Below are 19,325 nucleotides of genomic sequence, written 5' to 3'. Positions count from 1 at the left end.
AGGGGACATAGAAATACCGGCGTCCGTCCGTCCCACTTCACTTTGTGGACGCAACTCTTCGGAAACCGCTCAACGGATTTTGTTCATATTATGAAGGATTGTTAGTCACCATGTGTAGTTGATCATAATTGGCTGCCATTTTGATTCGACAATTTTTACAGGAGTTACGGCACTTTGTTGAATTTGTACATGCTACACTATAGGAACATTTTGTGGACGCAACTCCTCGGAAACCGCTCGACGGATTTCATTCCAATTTTGTAGGATTGTTAGTCACCATGTGTAGTTGATCATATTGCGCCGTCATTTTGATTCGACAATTTTTACAGGAGTTATGACACTTTGTTGAATTTGTACATGCTACACTATAGGAACACTTTGTGGACGCAACTCCTCAGAAACTGCTCAACAGATTTTGTTCATATTATGAAGGATTGTTAGTCACCATATGTAGTTGATCATATTGCGCCGTCATTTTGATTCGACAATTTTTACAGGAGTTATGACACTTTGTTGAATTTGTACATGCTACACTATAGGAACAGTTTGTGGACGCAACTCCTCGGAAACCGCTCGACGGACTTTGTTCAAATTTTGTAGGATTGTTTGTCACCATATATAGTTGATCATATTGCACCATCATTTTGATTCGACAAATTTTACTTTTGTTCAACTTTTTTTTGCGGCGGTGGGGGACATGGCTATGTGTAGCAATCTTGTTCTTATTTCATTTCTCTGTCACATATCAAGCTGAGATTCGCTATGTAGTTTCTTTGTGGATCACTCTAGATCATGTTGCAATTTTGAGTCTTGACCTCTCTAGCAGGAGGTTTGCCCCTTTATTTGAAGATTATTGTTATATGGACAGGAGGGTACATAATTTGTCCAGTTAACTCCTTTCGCAATTTTGAAGTGAAGACCACCTTGTTTTACAGAAAGACTAAAATTTGTATGGGTATTGAAGATGTGCATGTGGCAAAGATTTTGATTTTCTTCAATTTTTGAGAAAATTACAGGTTGAACATATTTGTTTAAGGAATATTACATAGAGAGAACACGATTTGTCCAGTGAACTCCACCCACAATTTTCAAGTGAGGACCTTCTTATTTCACAGAGTATTTGTATGGGTATGGAAGATGTGCATTTGGCAAGGATTTTGATTTCCTTCAATTTTTGAGACAATTACAGGTTGTTTAACTCAGTCTGTTTTGAGAAAATATATTAATTAAAGGGCATGGTTTGTTCTTTTAACTCCTCTCACAGTTTAGAAGCCATGGTCTTTGTAAATAACTTGAAGATGTGCATAGTGCAGGGATTTTGATTCTCATTACTTAATTAATTTTTAGCCGAGTTGCAACGAAGTTGGAACTTGGCTATTGGTTTGGTGATGCGGGCGGGATTGGGTGTCAACAATTGGTTTCCGGATGATAACTCAAAAAGTTTACAATCTAATCAAATGAAACTTTGATATATTGTTGGGTACCAGGTAAGGAAGGAAGACCCCTATTAATTTTGGAGAAAAATGGTCAAAGGTCAAGGTCACAGTGACAGAAAATAGAATGAAAATTTCAGAAAAATTTGGGTTTCCGGATGATAACTCAGAAAGTTTAAATCCGAATCAAATGATACTTTAAAATATTGTTATGTACCAGGTAAGGAAGACCCCTATTGATTTTGAAGGAAATAGGTCACAATGTCAAGGTCACAGTGACCGAAAATAGATTTAAAATTCAAAAAAAATTTGGTTTCAGGATAACTCGAAAATTTTTAATTTGAATCAAATGAAACTTGGATATATTGTTGGACACCAGCAAAGCAAGGCCCCTATTAATTTTGGAGAAAAAAGGTCAAAGGTCAAGGTCACTGACCGAAAATATATTGAAAACTTCAGACAAATATGGTTTCTGGACATTAACTCGAAAAGTTTAAACCTGAATCAAATGAAACTTGGTCATATTGTTGGATAGCAGGTTAGGAAGACCCTCTATTGATTTTGGAGAAAAAAGGTCAAGGTCAGTCCTGAAAAAAGATTGAAAATTTTAGAAATATCTGGATCTGCATGATACATGTAACTCTAAAAGTTTAAATCCGAATATTCACAATTATAAATATGCCACATCATTCCTGAATTTACAATGTATCCCATGCAACTCGGCTCATGCACCCCTGGGTGCATATATTGATTTTCTTTGATGTTTTAAATATTTACAGGTTGTTGAACGTCAAATTCAGGGAAATATTTTGCACACAAAATCTTGGTTTGTCTACCTACCTCTTGTCAAAATTATAGGCTAAGACCCTTTAATCATACATTGCAAATAAAGTATGTCACAGCCTAATGATGGCCAATACTACCTGAAGCAAAGTTCTACAAATTATGGCTTAATAAAAACACCCTATTTAAGCATTTTCATGGGCGCATTATGTACTGTTTGCAGTACTCTTGTTGATGTTTACAATGCTTAGCTGAGGTATATTTTCAATGGTCAGCAAAAATTTGAATGTCAGCTGTCAAAATGCAAAAAAAGATGCAGAGCTCACAATTCTTTGTAATGTAAACAAGGCTTAGTTGTGTCATGTTTTTGTTTACTTACGTTAAATGTAATATTTTATAGTAAAGTTTCGTTAAAAGCAGATTTTTCATTTTACAATTTAATTCTGAACACAATTAAACAGTTTCTGATGTTTGTCACATCTCATTTTGTTTTATACATGATAATTGTTATGAAGCAATATTATATATGTGAACAAAAATGTGGCACGAGCCCATGTTTACATAACAATGAATAGTGAGTGCTCTATCTCACGTGTAACTCAACAACTGACATTCAAAGTTTGGTTGACAATTAGAAATACTTTAGTTAAGCATTATTAACTTTAAAAAATGAAAAAATAAAATTTGAAAATTTTCAATTGAAATCGTGTCCATGTCCCTTTATCGAGAAGAAGTGAAACATAAATCCAATGCAAACTCTATCAAGTTTGTCATAAAGTACCTGAAACTTTGACAGTTCATCAGTAATGTTACATGTATATTGAATGCAGTAACATCTCTATGTATGTGCAGAGGGAAAACTGTCTATGGTGGTTGTCAAGTTCCAATTAATATTATATACAAAAAGTCTTTTCATTTGCTAATCTAAGCAAGATTCATCGAAGCAGGATATTTGGACTGACGCCTCTTCAGAAGAGGCATCAGTCCAAATATCCAGCTGATGAATCTCGTTGAGATTAATCATTTGCATGTACTATTTTAGAACTCAGGTGTTATACTACCCGCAAATGTCTCGTTTCTTAATCTAGTTCAATTTTTTTTTTTAAGTCAAAGCAAGGCTTATCAAAATTCTGATAAAGATGCTGATTGGCTAGTTTAGAAAGGTAATACCTGCACCCTTAGAAACTACTAATTATTGAATTCTACCGAGTTGAAGATTATCCTCTGAAACAGATTCAGTGTTTAGAACATTTTTCTTCAGGAAAAGATCTGTTTGGATTCTTCTTGCATGATTATTTTGCAAGTTGAGTGCAATACCTGGGATGACCCTGATTTAAAATAAAATATTTTCAATCAACTGATAAAGTATGTATTTTTTTGGAGTTCATAACTTATCATGCACTATTGCAAACACATTTTTTTCCAATGTCCTTAATTTTTTGTCTAGTAGATCAGCTCCATCCAAGAGAAGACATTTTTTCAATAGAAAGCATCCAAACATTTGTGGGGAATATAAGCAAACGTCTTGATGATTGAGACTAAGACAGATGGACGCTGGACAAGAGGTGATCAGAAAAGCTCACTTGAGCTTATAAATCAGGTGAACTAGATAACAAAGTTAGTCTCCCCTAATCTTACAACAACAAGACTAATTGTGGTATAGTATCAGTTACATGCCTTCCTTCTAGCTTTGGTTAGTGGTAACCCTTTAGCTTGATCGGTAGAACACTGGACTGTTGTGTCAGAGGATCTAGGTTCGAATCTCAGCAGAGGCATAAACGATTTTCTGTTACATAATCTTAAAAATTCTTTCCACCTCTCACATATTTTTGTGTGTGATGCATCTTGTACATTGATAATTAATGCATATTTTCAGCGATATACACGAATATAACAGATGATTAAATTGATATTCTAGTAAATTTAAAGATCTTTTTTTTCACTACAATACAAGAAAACAAGATAATTGTTTTTTAGAGCCCGAGTTAAAATATTTTCTTTGCATGTTTGTAAATGAACTCGCCATCTTCACTTTTATTGGTAAGGTAGGTGGGGGCAACGAAATAGACATTGACATAAAGCCAATAACTCACCATATAGCGGGCTTTTTCCGTGGGCCTAAAATTTGGTGACTTGTTGGATGAAAGGTATGCTAATAATTTTAGTGGAATAAATTTTTTGGCAGACAGAGGAAAGTTATCTCTCTTGCAAATATATGTACTTATCAAGTCACAATTGGGTGCATATTTGGCAAGTGAAATTTTGACGGAAAGCTATTTAACCGCTAAAATAAGCCAAATGTATCACCACACCACACAGCCCGAAAAAAACTTGCTATACGGTAAATCAAGGGTTTATATGTGTACAAGGTAGCATATACATGTAACTGTTATGATTTCTAAGCAACGAAAACACAAAAGAAACAAATCTGCCACCCATAAGAGGCTGCACCTGTCATCCATTAAGTATGACTACTGTACCATATAGCAGAATAATGGCTTATCTAAACCATAAATCACAATATACATATATCAGAATAATGGCATATCTAAACCATAAACCACAATATACATATACATATAGCAGAATAATGGCCTATCTAAACCATAAATCACAATATACATGTGCAACATTTTTATTTTTCTGTAAGGTTATCAAGGTTGCCTTAATAAATAATTACGCTCTTATGAAAAATTTCATATACACTGTACCTGCATACACATAGTATAAATGGACATATAGTATATATGGACATATTTCTTATGTCTGATAAAACTCAACAAGACAAAATTGTCGAATTAGATTTCCACACAATGATAATATACATGTATAAGTAAATCATTTTGGAGAAGTGAAAATTACACACATAAATTATTCATACACATCTGGTAATCTGATGTACCACATGCACTAATCATAATTAAGTCATAACAACATCTTCAGAGAATGCTAATTAAAATTGCATAAAAGCACCTTATCATTACAAATACATGTATGACTGGTAAACGCTTGAATTCATTGGTAATCTATTATATTGATAATCATAATAGTGTATTTTATTTTTATAACAACATATTAAAAGGTGCTTGAAATGACACATCAAATATTCCTCTGGAAAAATCCCTTCCTATATCTACAATGACGCCCATTACAATGCACATGATACACTTTTCCAAAATCTGGGGCAAAGCTGCTCATACAACTACTGTCTTCTTGACATTTGAACTAACCTGGGAAGATAATTTTGGAATGTATGTTATATTAAAATCTGTCGTGAGGTGATCATTTTCTACTTTTGGACAGAGACACAGTAACCTCCCAAGGTGTATTTTTTCGACTGGTTTAAGGCCTCGCAATGTGCAAGATTTGACCAATATGTCTTCATTATATATTGCCATCTCGTAAAAAACTACATAGCATAATTTTATCCAACATCTGTTGGATAATGGGAAATAAAATATGACCTGCACAAAGTGAAATTCTGTGTAATAGGTAGGAGTATATAGAACATTTATGAAAGTGTGATTTTTAATAAATCTTTGCTTCATGTGATTTTTAGATATATTCGCTCAGCAGTCTTGTCAATAAATAAACTATATAAATGTGTTGGATATTAAAAGTACATGTAAATATAAAATCCACAATAGACAGACCCATGCTGACTGGTCAGTTTTCCGGCCCATGGTGTGTCCTACATTTGACCTCCAACACGTCTCCCTTCTAAGATGCATCTGCTGATTATAGGTATGATGACCTTTGACCTCATTGTTTGCCACACTGTAACATAATGGAATGACTGGATACATGAAAACACCATATCATTATCAGACCCATCATGTGTAAAACCCAACAATTGATTTGAGAACCGAGAACCTGTGAGAACAAAGCTGAGCTGTGAATTGCTTTAAGCGAGATATGGTGGTACAACATCAGTAGTCTTCTGCCCAAGGATTCTCTTCTAAGAAATTGTCAATGACTTCTTTCATGGATAAGTTTGGAATGAGTTGATCCTGAGTTAAGTCAGTTCTTGTTACCGGATCAAAGTGCCCCACTCTCTAAATGGATTCAAATACAGTCATCAATTAAAATGTAACTTATTAAAGGGAAAGGCATCCCTAACCACATTGTTGCTTTTATGAAAAAAGTATTACTTTTTGATATCGTAAATGGCAGTCTTTAATCACAAAAACCCTTGCTTAACAATTAAATCAATATTAATCTATCATATTTTAAATTACCCGCCGCTAAGAGAGCGGCCATTGAAGTAAAATATATGATGTCACACCGTCTGTTCCAGTTTATTTCATCAGCAGCACTGTAAACATGACAAGTCACAAACATTTAATTAAGTTTGTAGCCGTATAGACTTGAGCCCGTTCTTTAGTAAGAAGAAATTAAGAAAAAAGGCGTTCAGTCAAGTCGCAGACGAGACCAGGCAGATGGTACACGTTTCTTCATACAGATGTCTCGAAACTCAACTTGTCATTACGCAAATGATGGATCCAAAGTTTGCATATTCTTTTCTTTTCAGATGACTTGGTTGGGTCAGGAATTTAAAAACAACAACACTTTTTTCACATCTCTCCTTCGCATTAGTGTAATTAAGTGCTTGACAGAAAGGCATCAATTTATTTACAATGTACAATTGTATTTGTAAATTCTACCACAAGCACATCTTTGATGATCTTAGGATCTCATCAAAACTGGAATAGACGGTGTGACGTCAAAATTATTGATTCGAGTTCAGTGGTCTTGAATATAAAAGAGTTTCACATCATGGTAGCCTCTATAGATAGTGGGAATTTCAATTTCAAATTAGTATTGAAGCTTATCTAGGCCGTATATCAACAGAATAGTATGACAAATGTTTATCATGTAATTAATCCTATCATGTATCATGTAAAAAAAATTGGGTTGCCTTTCCCTTTAAGCAGAGAAATTTATCAGATCTAGTAACAAAATGCACTTATTTGTAAATACCAATACTCTTATAGATTGTTGTATTCAATCACAGGACCACAGGAGCTGCATGATTGAAAATATTGAATAGTAGTTAGAATGGGGTACTAAATTTAAAACAAACACAAGGAATGGCTTACTATACCTGTAGATGTTCTACAATGTCTTTTCTGTCATATGTTATGCCACTTGGTGTGATCACTGGGTCACGTAAAAGTTCAAAACTGATTTTCCCACACAAGAAATCTGGAACATCTCTTGCCTAAAATAAACATACAAACTAAAAAATTTTTTTTAAATTCTGTAAGATTAAACAAAAATGTACTATTAAATATTTTTTATGTGATTTTTTCATTTTTTACAATAACTTCATATAATGTAATAATTTTATGTACATTTCGTACAGTTTGCTTGGTATTTTAAGAATACAATTCAACCTGTCTCTCTGATCTCTACATAATCCATTCCACATTAAAGCATTTTGAATAGTATTTTCCCATGATTTTTACACTAAGAAGTCTAACAACACACTCATCTGAAACAAAACTTACCTCACGGTGCATGTTGGATAAAACATTTCAATGAGAGAGTAACATACCCGTCTCCTCTCATCCACTTGTGCAAACAGATCATTCATATCCTTCATCCTCTGGTCCTATTGAATGCAAAATTAAGATATTCAATGTATAACGAAAGCATAATAATTTTGAAGGATTTAAATCAACATAAATGTTTATTGTTAAATAATGAAGAAAGTGAAGTAGATGAAGGCCCAGTGGTTCTTGAAAAGAAGAATCTTAAATAACCCCACCCTATTTTTGCATTTTTGTGATTATCTCCCCTTTGAATGGGATATAAGCCCTCATTAGCACAAACTTGAATCCGCTTCACCCAAGGATGCTTTGTGCCAAGTTTGGTTGAGATTGGCCCAGTGGTTCTGGAGATGAAGATGTGAAAAGTTTACTCTGCCAACGCCGACAAAGGACAAATTTCGATTAGAAAAGCTCACTTCAGCCTTTGGCTCAGGTGAGTTAAGAAGTCAAAATCGGGAAGCTCTGTGTCTATACAGTTTGTGATAAAATATGGTATATGGAAAATATGTATTCTGTCACATGCATACATGTATCTATTATTCCTTATACATGTAGTCAAAGAAATACACAAAAATACAATATCAACAAGAAATAGTACCAAACTGAAATGTCTGATCACCTCAAAATTTGGGGATGCTCTTTAAGAAATTTAAAAAATAAGTGAAAACAAACGCTTCGAACATATTTGCACAGAGTCAAAAACTTCAGAGACCAAATCAAGTCCGCAAACATTATTTGTTTACAGATCCCATCATGATCAACCATAAACCAAACAAGAGTACCGCAAACGGTACAATATACGCCCGTCGGGCAGTGAAATTCAACAAACGGTACAATATACGCCCGTCGGGCAGTGAAATTCAACAAACGGTACAATATACGCCCGTCGGGCAGTGAAATTCAACAAACGGTACAATATATGCCCATCGGGCAGTGAAATTCAACCTGGAAGCATATTGTGCACTCTGAATTGATACAACACACATTCTGAATAGAAAAGCCATAAAGTGGGTCATGGTGCAACAATCCATCTAACATGTGAACTGATTATGTATTTCTCTGAGAGTGAGGTTATGACAAAATGTCGGTGCAATGTCTATTTATGATGATAAAAAGTCCAGGAAACCATTTAATCTACTTTTAGTCTAATTTAATTAGAAGTTTTAAAAAGCAAAGGTTTAGAAATGGGCTAAACCTGTCATTTGCAATACATAAATATGACCAAGTTTGAAGGTTTACGGGAAATAGAAATGCGGTATGCATGTAGGTAGAAATTTGAATTATTTTTTGTTGTTGCACAAATCAAGACACTAAGCATAATTTGTAATAACCTGTGTATATCATAAAAATATACACAACAACTGATCTCTTGGCCAGGTAAATTCCAGGTAAATAACATTGACCATGGATAAGCTCCACCCACATTCAGTCATCCGTGGAGCAACCCTAAGGTGGTTTTTTTTTGGTCTTTAAGTAGGTGATGAAGCACCAATTAAGGTAATTCCCCATACCGCATCTTAATATAGAAAAACCTACAGATTTCTATCAAAATTTGCATGTATTTTGTCGAGGATGTATTTTGACCAAATTCCCTAAGAAAAATATGTTCAGCGGCCTTTCCCAGAGTACAGACACTTTTAAAAATAGAACACATCACTTTAAAACAAGCAGTGTTAATATACATACATTTTAAGGCACTGTCTTTATCTAAACGATAGAAATATGTTTCTTTCATATGATTTAAAGAAAATGTATTGCATTTGACTGTTTTCAATAATTTTTCATCTACTGAACCATGCTTTTGGTTTCAAGGTGATGAAAATGCGCGTATAGTAGTCAAATTTTGACTAACCATAGCCTACCATATACGGAAATTTGTGTTTTCAAAAACCTTAAGATTTTTTAAACATTTCAATATGTTTTACCTTTACACTCCAGCAATCATTTGACCTAAGAGATAGATAGGGTATCGGATAATTTGAGAGCCCAATGACCCCCTCTAGGTTAAAAACCTTGAAATAACGCATATTGGAAAATGGTGTCTAAAATTCCTATCTCTGCAAACATGTTTCATTCACCATTTACATTACTAAATTACCATTTCAATAAATATCACAAGGTAATTTTTGAAAAACAGTTTAAATTATTAAAACTTCAAATAACTAAAAACCACTTTCATCGATTGTTGTAAGCTTTAGGGATCGGGCTTGAAGTTAGAAAAATCCTAACTTTACTATGGAGCTTAGCCTACGTCACATGAACTCTGACATGACGTACAATGTAACAATAGATGAAAAAATAAAATTATGTCGTCAGAACTAGTTGGAACAAAGTGATGTAGATCAGACTGATCTTTACATTCAGAGAATGCTAACCTATGCTCAAGTTACAAATTTTGGGAAATTCATATATCTAAAAACACACGAATTCTGCATTCCTCGCCCCTTGGTATTTTTTTAGTTCCTGGTAGTTTTTAACAATACGATACAGCCATGCGATGTGAATGTTAACGACATGTAACTACCGCGTACATTCCGAGACGTTTTAATCAAAACATCAGTGAAGGTCATGTCCGGCCAGAAAGTGTTTTAGATAAAAGAAAATTACATTAGAACACCCATGATCCATACTGTACGTACAAGAACATAAACTAAGACACCTAGGCCTATAGATATAGGGCCTAAATATAAATCTGTCAGCGTATGATCTAAATTGAACACCCTGAAATCATTAGACACAACAGAGATTAATGCATATACATGTACATGTATATGCACATTTATTATGGATTCGGAGGGCCTCAAAAGCGATTTTTGTGAATAAATATAAAAAATTTGCAAGGGGGGTTACAATGTCATATAGCTTTAAATATATATTATGCATTTAGGCCTGCATGTATTTTATTTAGATCATGACGATATCGATTGTATTTTTTCATGTTTAAATAAATTATAAGGAAAACATAACAAAAATATGTGATTGCATGTCAGTACATTTAGCACGCACAAATTTGCATTTTGTTGTAGGAGATTCGATATTTCTACCCGTCATTAATGATCAGAAAGCACACAAAAGAAATGGCCTACAATAGATACATTGAAAGTTGGCAACACGATTTAACATCATAATCTGTAATATTTGCAGAAATCTCACGGTAATTACTAAAAGACTGTGTGTCCTAACGCAATGTGTATGGAGAGTATACGACTTCGCTATGTATACAACTATAGGCCTAAGCATTTTCTCTCCCGAGCGTTGTTTTGTATAGAACCGGCTTGTTTGTATTATTGCGATTCGTATGTTGTTGTTTTTTAATTCTAAATTTTTGTTGTTTGCTTTCAAACAATCAGTCCTAATACGGTCTACAACATTCACCAAAATGCCGTCGGGTTCGTTGAATGTGTGATAACGTTCGTGACTCATGAATAACATTTTTAACGTTATTTGACCTGGTATGGGGAATTACCTTAAGTTGAAATGTTTGAAAAGTGAACTGAAAGGGAGGTTGTGACTAAATTTCAGAACAATACCTGTGACCATACCAAAAAAATCTGGAAAACTGTTTGACCTACTTTTACCCCTAAAGTACTGTAGGTCGTAGTGCGCCAATCCAGCTAAATTGTTAACTGCACTTGTCTTCCTCCGAGAGGAAGTCTTTGACTAAATATCAGGGCAATATCTGTATCCATAATGAAAATAAGTCCGGAAAACTGTCTGACCTATTTTTAGTCCAAAAGTAAGTCAAGGATGGACCAATCCAGCTGAAATATAAACTGAACTTGTATTCCTCTGAGAGGAAGCCTTTGACTAAATATAAGGGCAATATCTGTATCCGTAATAACAAAAAGCCCCTAAAGCTGTCGGACCAATCCAGCTGAAATGCAAACTGAACTTATATTCCTCTGAGAAGAAGCCTTTGACTAAATATCTGGGCAATATCTGTATCCGTAATGACAAAAAGTCCGGAAAACTATCTGACCTATTTTTAGCTTAAAAGTTGGTCAAAGATGGACCAATCCAGCTGAAATGCAAACTGAACTTGTATTCTTCTAAGTGGAAGCCTTTGACTAAATTTCAGGGCAATATCTGTATCCATAATGGGAAAAAGCCGGAAAACTGTTTGACCTACTTTTATTCCTAATGTAGGTCACAGACGGATGGACCAATCCAGCTGAAATGCAAACTGAACTTGTATTCCTCTGAAAGGAAGCGTATGTGTAAATTTCAGGACAATATCTGTATCTGTAACGAATAAAAGCCCGGAAAACAGTTTGACCTACTTATAGCCCTAAAGTAGGTCAAGGATGGACCAATTCAGCTGAAATGCAAACTCACTCTTACAATTCTTGAGGGAAATCTTGTGACCAAATTTCAAAGTTCTACATGCATCCATTATGGAAAAAAGTCCAAAAAACATTACCCTGGACGGACGGACAGCCAGCCAACCAGCCAGCCAGAGAGAGGCACGGACAGCGCCATAACATAATAAGTCCTGTCTAATGATAGGCGTATAATAAAAATGAAAGATTTAGCCTATCTGGGAAGCACATGGAGCAAAAAGACGTATACTGTACACTAGGAAATTTCCAACAACCATTTCACATCTCCAGCAGCATAGGTCCAAGAGACACACTACACCTTTAGCAGCAGTCTCATTATTGGTCTAAAAGATGGACTATACCTTAGGTACCATAAGCCCAAAATATGCACTACACCTACAGCAGCATATAATGTAGGTCCAAAACATGGACTACACCTCTAGCAGCATAGGTCCAAAACATGGACTACACCTCTAGCACCAGAGGTCCAAAACATGGACTACACCTCTAGAAGCATAAGTCCAAAACATGGACAACACCTTTAGCAGCATAGGTCCAAAACATGGACTACACCTTCAGCAGCATAGGTCCAAAACACAGACTACACCTTTAGCAGCATAGGTTCAAAACATGGACTACATCTCTAGCAGCATATGCCCAAAAGATGCACTACACCTACAGCAGCATACAATGTAGGTCCAAAAGATGGACTAGACCTCTAGCAGCATAGGTCCAAAAGACAGACTACACCTCTTGCAGCATAGGTCCAAAATATGGACTACACCTCAAGCTGCATGGGTCCAAAACATGGACTACACCTCTAGCAGCAAAGGTCCAAAACATGGACTATACCTCTAGCAGTATAGGTCCAAAACATGGACTACACCTCAAGCTGCATAGGCCCAAAACATGGACTACTCCTCTAGCAGCATAGGTGCAAAACATGGACTACACCTCTAGCAGCACAGGTCCAAAACACAAACTACACCTCTAGCAGCATAGGTCCAAAAGATGGACTAAAGCTCTAGCAGCATAAGCCCAAAAGATGCACTACACCTACAGCATCATACAATGTAGGTCCAAAAGATGGACTACACCTCAAGCAGCATAGGTCCAAAAGTTGGACTACACCTCTGGCAGCATAGGTCCAAAAGATGGACTACACCTCTAGCAGCATAGGCCCAAAAGTTGGACTACACCTCTGGCAGCATAGGTCCAAAACATGGACTACACCTCTAGCAGCATAGGCCCAAAAGATGGACTAAACCTCTAGCAGCATAGGTCCAAAACATAGACTACACCTCTAGCAGCATAGGTTCAAAACATGGACTACACCTTTAGCAGCATAGGTTCAAAACATGGACTACATCTCTAGCAGCATATGCCCAAAAGATGCACTACACCTACAGCAGCATAAAATGTAGGTCCAAAAGATGGACTAGACCTCTAGCAGCATAGGTTCAAAAGACAGACTACACCTCTTGCAGCATAGGTCCAAAACATGGACTACATCTCTAGCTGCATAGGCCCAAAACATAGACTACACCTATAGCAGCATAGGTCCAAAACATGGACTACACCTCTACCAGCATAGGCCCAAAACATGGACTACACCTCTAGCAGCATAGGCCCAAAACATGGACTACACCTCTAGCAGCATATCCCAAAAGATGGACTACATCTTAAGCAGCAGTTTCATCACAAATCTAAGAAATGGATTACACTTTCGGCATTATATGTCCAATAATTTGACTACTCTACACCTTTAGCAGCAGATTCTAAGAGACGGACTTCCTCTTCAGCAAGAACTAAACCTGAAGGCAGGTTCAGTGACACAGGACATATATAAATGGAAAAGTTGTTGAATTAAGAATTCAAACCTAACCTGTTCCTCTTCAATTTCACTTAAAATACTGTCTGCCTCATCATCTTCTTCATTTGTTGTTTTCTTCACTTCACTTTTCATTCTGTAAAAAATGTCTATTTCATTTGAGATCTGAAATTTAAGTAAACACATTTACTATAGAATGTTTACAAGCATTTAGTGATGTACTTGATTTCGCAGATGACCTCTGCTGCCAAAAGGCGCTAAAAAGAATATACCGCCAAACGTAATATATTTGCAGTAACTGCATGTATATTCACCTGACAGAAGCTAGCATCTAAGAATATTATTGATATCATATAAACTATATCATGAACCGGAGACTCGATTGTCGTAACAAGAGGCCCCTGTGCCACATCACTCATCTGAGTCACCTTGGCCCATATTCAAAGATTGTCCCTATATATTGGCATGTAAAACTTTGAACCCTATTGTGGCTCAAACCTAACCCCAGGGGGTCATGATTTATACAAACTTTAATCTGCACTATGTCAGGAAGCTTTCATGTAAATGTAAACTTCTTTGACCAATGGTTCTTGATAAGAAGATTGTTAAAGATTTTCTCTATATATTTGTATATAAAACTTTGATCCCCTATTGTGGCCCCACACTTCAACCGGGGGGGGTATGATTTTAATAAACTTGAATCTACTTTATACCAGGAAGATTCTTATGGCCCAGTGGTTCTTTTTTAAAAAAGATTTTCCCTATATATTTGCATGTAATACTTTGATCCCTATTGTGGCCTCAACCTACCCCTGGGGGTCATGGTTTTAATAAACTTGAATCTGCATTATGTCAGGAAGCTTTCATGTAAATTTCAGCTCTTCTAGCCCAGTAATTCTTGAGATTTTTAAATGACCCCTCCCTATTTTTGTGATTATCTCCCATTTGAAGGGGGCATGGCTCTTCATTTGGACAACTTAAAAGCCCTTCACCCAAGAATACTTTTTGCAAAGTTTGGTTAAAATTGGCCCGGTTGTTCTGGAGAAGAAGTCAAAAATGTGAAAATTTTACAGATGGACAGACAGATGATGGACAACCGCGATCAGAAAAGCTCAGTTGAGCTTTCAGCTCAGGTGAGCTTAAACGAAAATTAACATTCAAAGTGTTACATGCTGTTGGTGCAACAAGTGCATCTTTCAAAATCAGAGAACTAAATGGCTTCAGTTTTTTGTGATTTTTCTATTAAAAATCATTACTGGACAACTTTTTTAAAAAACTTTTATTCATCATAGATCTTGGACAAAAGATCATAAATCAGGGTCACAATAAACTCTCTCTAAAATCATATATAAACAAAAACATTCTCTTGTCAAGAAAGAATGTTGTACATGTCTGGGTCTGGGTCACTTTAATGATTTAAAAATTGTAAAGCATCATCTCCAGTATCTTGTTGATTTCTTTGTAAAGCATGTAGTTACACTGGACTGTAGACTTGTTAGCTACAGAACTGACATAGCTCTCTGAGAAAATATTGGGACAGATCTGCAGACAGTTATGAACCAAAAACACTAGCGTAAAATATCTAATGCCCAGGAGACCAGATTTACCTCTCAGTGTCTTCTCGTATTAATTTATTTATGTACGTCTGAAGATCTATTTCCTGTTGAATTCTTTTATCCTCAATCATATTCCATTTCTTCTTCTTTGCATTCCGCAGAGCACAAGTTATGTCATCTCCAAAATTCATTTTTTGGTCTTTTGCCAAGTCATGAGCTAAAAATAGAATCATGAAGCAAAGTTAAATAATCATCTGATCATACTAGTTTTAAAAACAGACAATTTTATCACTTGGGTTTGAATTTACTATGAAAGAGTACTCTTTAATTGTAGTTACCATAGTGAATATAATTGCCAGTGGTTTTAATGGGAAATTCTTAACTACTGCACAGTGACAACTGTCATGATACTTGGTATTGCTCATTAATGTATATCACTGTGTTGAATGCTGTCTGACATGTTTCATATCAATTGTTTGGCCATTCTTTACAAACTGATTTTGACTACAGATTACTCTGCATGTTTACTGATCAAGATATATGGGTCACGACAGGTGTGACCAGTTAATATTGAATATAAATTATAATAAAATACCACATCTATGAAACACACATGCATCAACAGCATGATATAAACATATCCTATGCATGTAAAATTTCACCTCTTTTAAGGCTGCTGATGGCTTCATCATACAAACTTAGCTCAACAAGAGCCTGCCCCATAAAGAAATGTCCCTTCACTGTGGATCTGTCCAGATCTAAAGCTCTTCTGCAGTCTTGAACTGCCTGATCCCAATTCTTTAGTTTTAAGTAACACAGTGCTCTATTTGTGAAAAAAGTTGGTGTGTTTGGACTTTTTATCTGAAATCAGAAAAATAAAATAATATATGCTGTTCATTCTTGTTTGAGTCTATTGTGGAAAGCAAGACTATCTATAGGCATTTCATATTAGTAAGTAGATGGATCGATGATTAAAACTGTGAGCCTCTGAGCTCCCAGAAAGATTGAGGGAGTTCAGATGTGTTGAATTTTCTATTCACATAAAAATTATGAAAATAATAGCTAAACCAACACAGAGAGCTTGCTCCACTGATTACACATTTGGTGATTTGCTCTTCATCATCTGAAAAATTATAAGTATTATCTGTAATGCTTCTGGAAAAGTGTTGCCATCACTCCGTATATTTCAGGGACAACTCCGTAGACAAAAACAATTAAACAGTTTGGAATGTACCATGAACATTTTTAAATTCCGAACAATCTTTCATACCTTCGTATGTTTTATTATGGATAACTGCTTGCTTTGAAAGGGAAAAAACCCCAACAACATCGCTACTAATATGATGTCACAAATTTGCACTGTTTACTTCAACCACATCATATTCCAATGTTAAATGAACAGGCAGATTAAATGCCTAAAGTCATGTTGCAAGTTGTTATGGGTCTTCACTTGTCTCAATAGTCACCAAGAAGAACATATCAGCTCTACTCTGGAATTAGTCCGAAATATCTGACGTTTTCCTGGCTTTTTCATGATTTTGATATTTACTGTGCCAGGAAAATGTCAGATATTTCGGACTACTCTGGAATATGGGTTATTTCACGGCTAATATAAAAATAGACAGATTTGAACAGGTGATTATTCCATTCACATTTTTGGTACAAGAGTTTTTTTGAAATGGGTTGACAATATTATCTAAGAAGTTTCTGTAGTAATTTTGGAATTAAATTAAGGTAATCAACCTGTCATCACAGGGGCTTGTCATGAAATATTTGAATTTCTCAAAATATGTAGGATAAGATCATCTTAGTCTCAATATGCCTGGCGAATTGCCAATACGAAGCTAAAGTGGCCAGGAATCAAGGACCCTATTGCAAATTTGGCCTTGATGGAAAGGTTAGGATTTTTGCTGAAAGTTGTTATCTGTCATTCTACTGGGAATTTTTTTTTTTAATTAGGAGGGGTTGAAAATGGGTATATTTTCCTCATTTTTGTTGATTTTTTACCGCCAGGGTGGCAGGTGCCTGAGTGTATCTCGACCCATTCCCAGGCTAGCAGCAGATGTCATGATGGACCTTTAAAATCTTTCACATGTGTACTTTCAAGAACCATATACATTATTTTTGAAAATTAGTTGCCATGGTAATAAAATCTGAAAATTAAAACATGGGCTTCTGAAGGCGAATTTTCCTCCATTTCCTGGTAGTTTGAGACCTAAAGATGTTCGATAATTTCATACATTGAAATTTATGAATCGTAACAAAAATGATTCACTTACAATGGCTTTCGAATAACAGTTCACAGCGGCCTCGTAATTTCTAGCAGCATAATGCTTGTTTCCTTGATTTTTTAAGTCTATAGCACTCATAGTGGATAGTTTCTTTTAAAAACCCTTAAATTTCTAAATTTCTGACAACTTCATCTTTTTCTTTCAATGTACAAAGTTTTCTTAAATTACATATGCTTAGCTTCATGTAATCAAACGCTTTAAAGACAACGTTGAAAGATCATAAAGTTTAAACCGGACGAAACGATATTCCGGGAAGTAAAATAATCATATTTAGGGCTTTCCACCTTTCTGTGGAATGTCCTATTGTTATTGTTCTGTTTATTATTTTCCTGCCGTCAAAAAAAAAAAAATTTCGTCTTAAGACTTATCGAAAAAGTTTATAGTCCATCATATAGTACTTCTTGGGAAACGAATACAGTTCACCCAAAGATGGTTTTCGTATGACGTATTTTGACCCCGAGTTATTCCCCTTGGCCGCCATCTTGTAGGTCAAACTGGTGGATTTTCTTCTTTAGGCAACCAATTTCAAACATGTAAGGCAGAAATATATGGGGGGAAATCTTTGCAATATTGCAATTATGAAGTAAAAGATGCATTAACAAATGTATATTAATAAGAAAAGCAGTTTATCTCCACCTCAGTGACCAGAATAACAAGGCTGATTTTGGTTGAATAATGAAGGAATCCGGGCATGTTAACCTACAATATGGCGGCCAATGGGAAATAACTCTTGCTTAATCGCTTCGATGGAAAACCATCTATTGTACTTTGACCCCTTACGGAGTTATTGGACCTTATATATATATATAGTTTATAATTGTAACAATCATCCGAAATAGTTACCAAATACTCTACTCCAAATAAAAAATAGCACACAAAGAAAAGACAATATTTGGTTTGAAATAAGTTGCAATTTAAATCATTGCGAGAAAAAATAATCCAACAAATTATTGGAAAGTAACTGAAAACAATAAAAATAGATAGCATATGAAAAAAAGAATGCTTTCTGCATCACGTAACGTATGAATCCTGCAAACCATTTGCATTAAAAATACAGTGGTCTTTTTATAAAGAAAGTTATCAACTTAAAATTTGACTGATAAGATGATAAGAACACACAGGAAGGAATTGAAACGGATATTCATATCTCAAATCGCCATGTAAAAATCAAATGGATATCGTTAAAATATCACATTTCGGAAAACGGAAGCGTGGTTCTATGGAGCGCCAAATTAACATAAACTCAAATAATTGAAGATATCATCAATTCATTTGATGCGCGCAAAAATTGAATTAAAGATCTCTTCAAATAATTAATGATATCTTCAATTCTGAATTATTGCTTGCATTAATTGAATTGATGCTAGCATTAATTCTTCAGCTGAATTGATGCGCACTTTAATTGAATTAATGATCTCTTCAAATGAATTAATGATATCAACAATTGAATTGATGCGTGCTACAATTCAATTGAAGAGAGCAATAATTGATATGATGCGCGCATTAAATCAATTGATGAGAGCATAATTGAATTGATGCGCGCATTAATTCATTTGATGA

The 19,325-nt window shown here is 35.2% G+C and overlaps 1 protein-coding gene across 2 annotated transcripts; it reads right to left on the bottom strand.

The window, feature by feature from the left end:
• Window positions 1-4,835: 4,835 nt before the first annotated feature.
• On the bottom strand, window positions 4,836-18,553 carry LOC125671939 (E3 ubiquitin-protein ligase CHIP-like). Of its 2 annotated transcripts, XR_007368788.2 has the most exons (8): window positions 17,754-18,553; window positions 16,137-16,335; window positions 15,526-15,691; window positions 13,973-14,054; window positions 7,774-7,830; window positions 7,321-7,437; window positions 6,090-6,271; window positions 4,836-5,993 (listed from the first exon to the last, which is right to left on the bottom strand). XR_007368788.2 is itself a non-coding variant. In XM_048907938.2 (7 exons), exons 1-7 carry the CDS (start codon window positions 17,841-17,843, stop codon window positions 6,146-6,148), a joined length of 837 nt encoding a protein of 278 aa, XP_048763895.1. In that variant the 5' UTR covers window positions 17,844-18,552; the 3' UTR covers window positions 4,836-6,145. The 2 variants fall into 2 exon arrangements, 1 of the variants encoding a protein (XP_048763895.1); XM_048907938.2 differs by having other exon boundaries at window positions 4,836-6,271; window positions 17,754-18,552.
• Between the last annotated feature and the right edge of the window lie 772 nt (window positions 18,554-19,325).

The sequence above is a fragment of the Ostrea edulis genome, chromosome 4 (assembly GCF_947568905.1).
Source record: "Ostrea edulis chromosome 4, xbOstEdul1.1, whole genome shotgun sequence".
NCBI lineage: Eukaryota > Metazoa > Mollusca > Bivalvia > Ostreida > Ostreidae > Ostrea > Ostrea edulis.
This window is presented reverse-complemented; position numbering and strand designations above follow the sequence as displayed.

Excerpts from the sequence above, each read along its gene's own strand:
- LOC125671939 (XM_048907938.2), bottom strand. The coding sequence starts at position 17,843 with ATGAGTGCTATAGACTTAAAAAATCAAGGAAACAAGCATTATGCTGCT. Across the intron at positions 7,438-7,773 it reads AAGTGGATGAGAGGAGACGG|GCAAGAGATGTTCCAGATTT; the intron begins GTATGTTACTCT and ends TGTTTATTTTAG. Across the intron at positions 6,272-7,320 it reads ACATTGTAGAACATCTACAG|AGAGTGGGGCACTTTGATCC; the intron begins GTATAGTAAGCC and ends GAATCCATTTAG.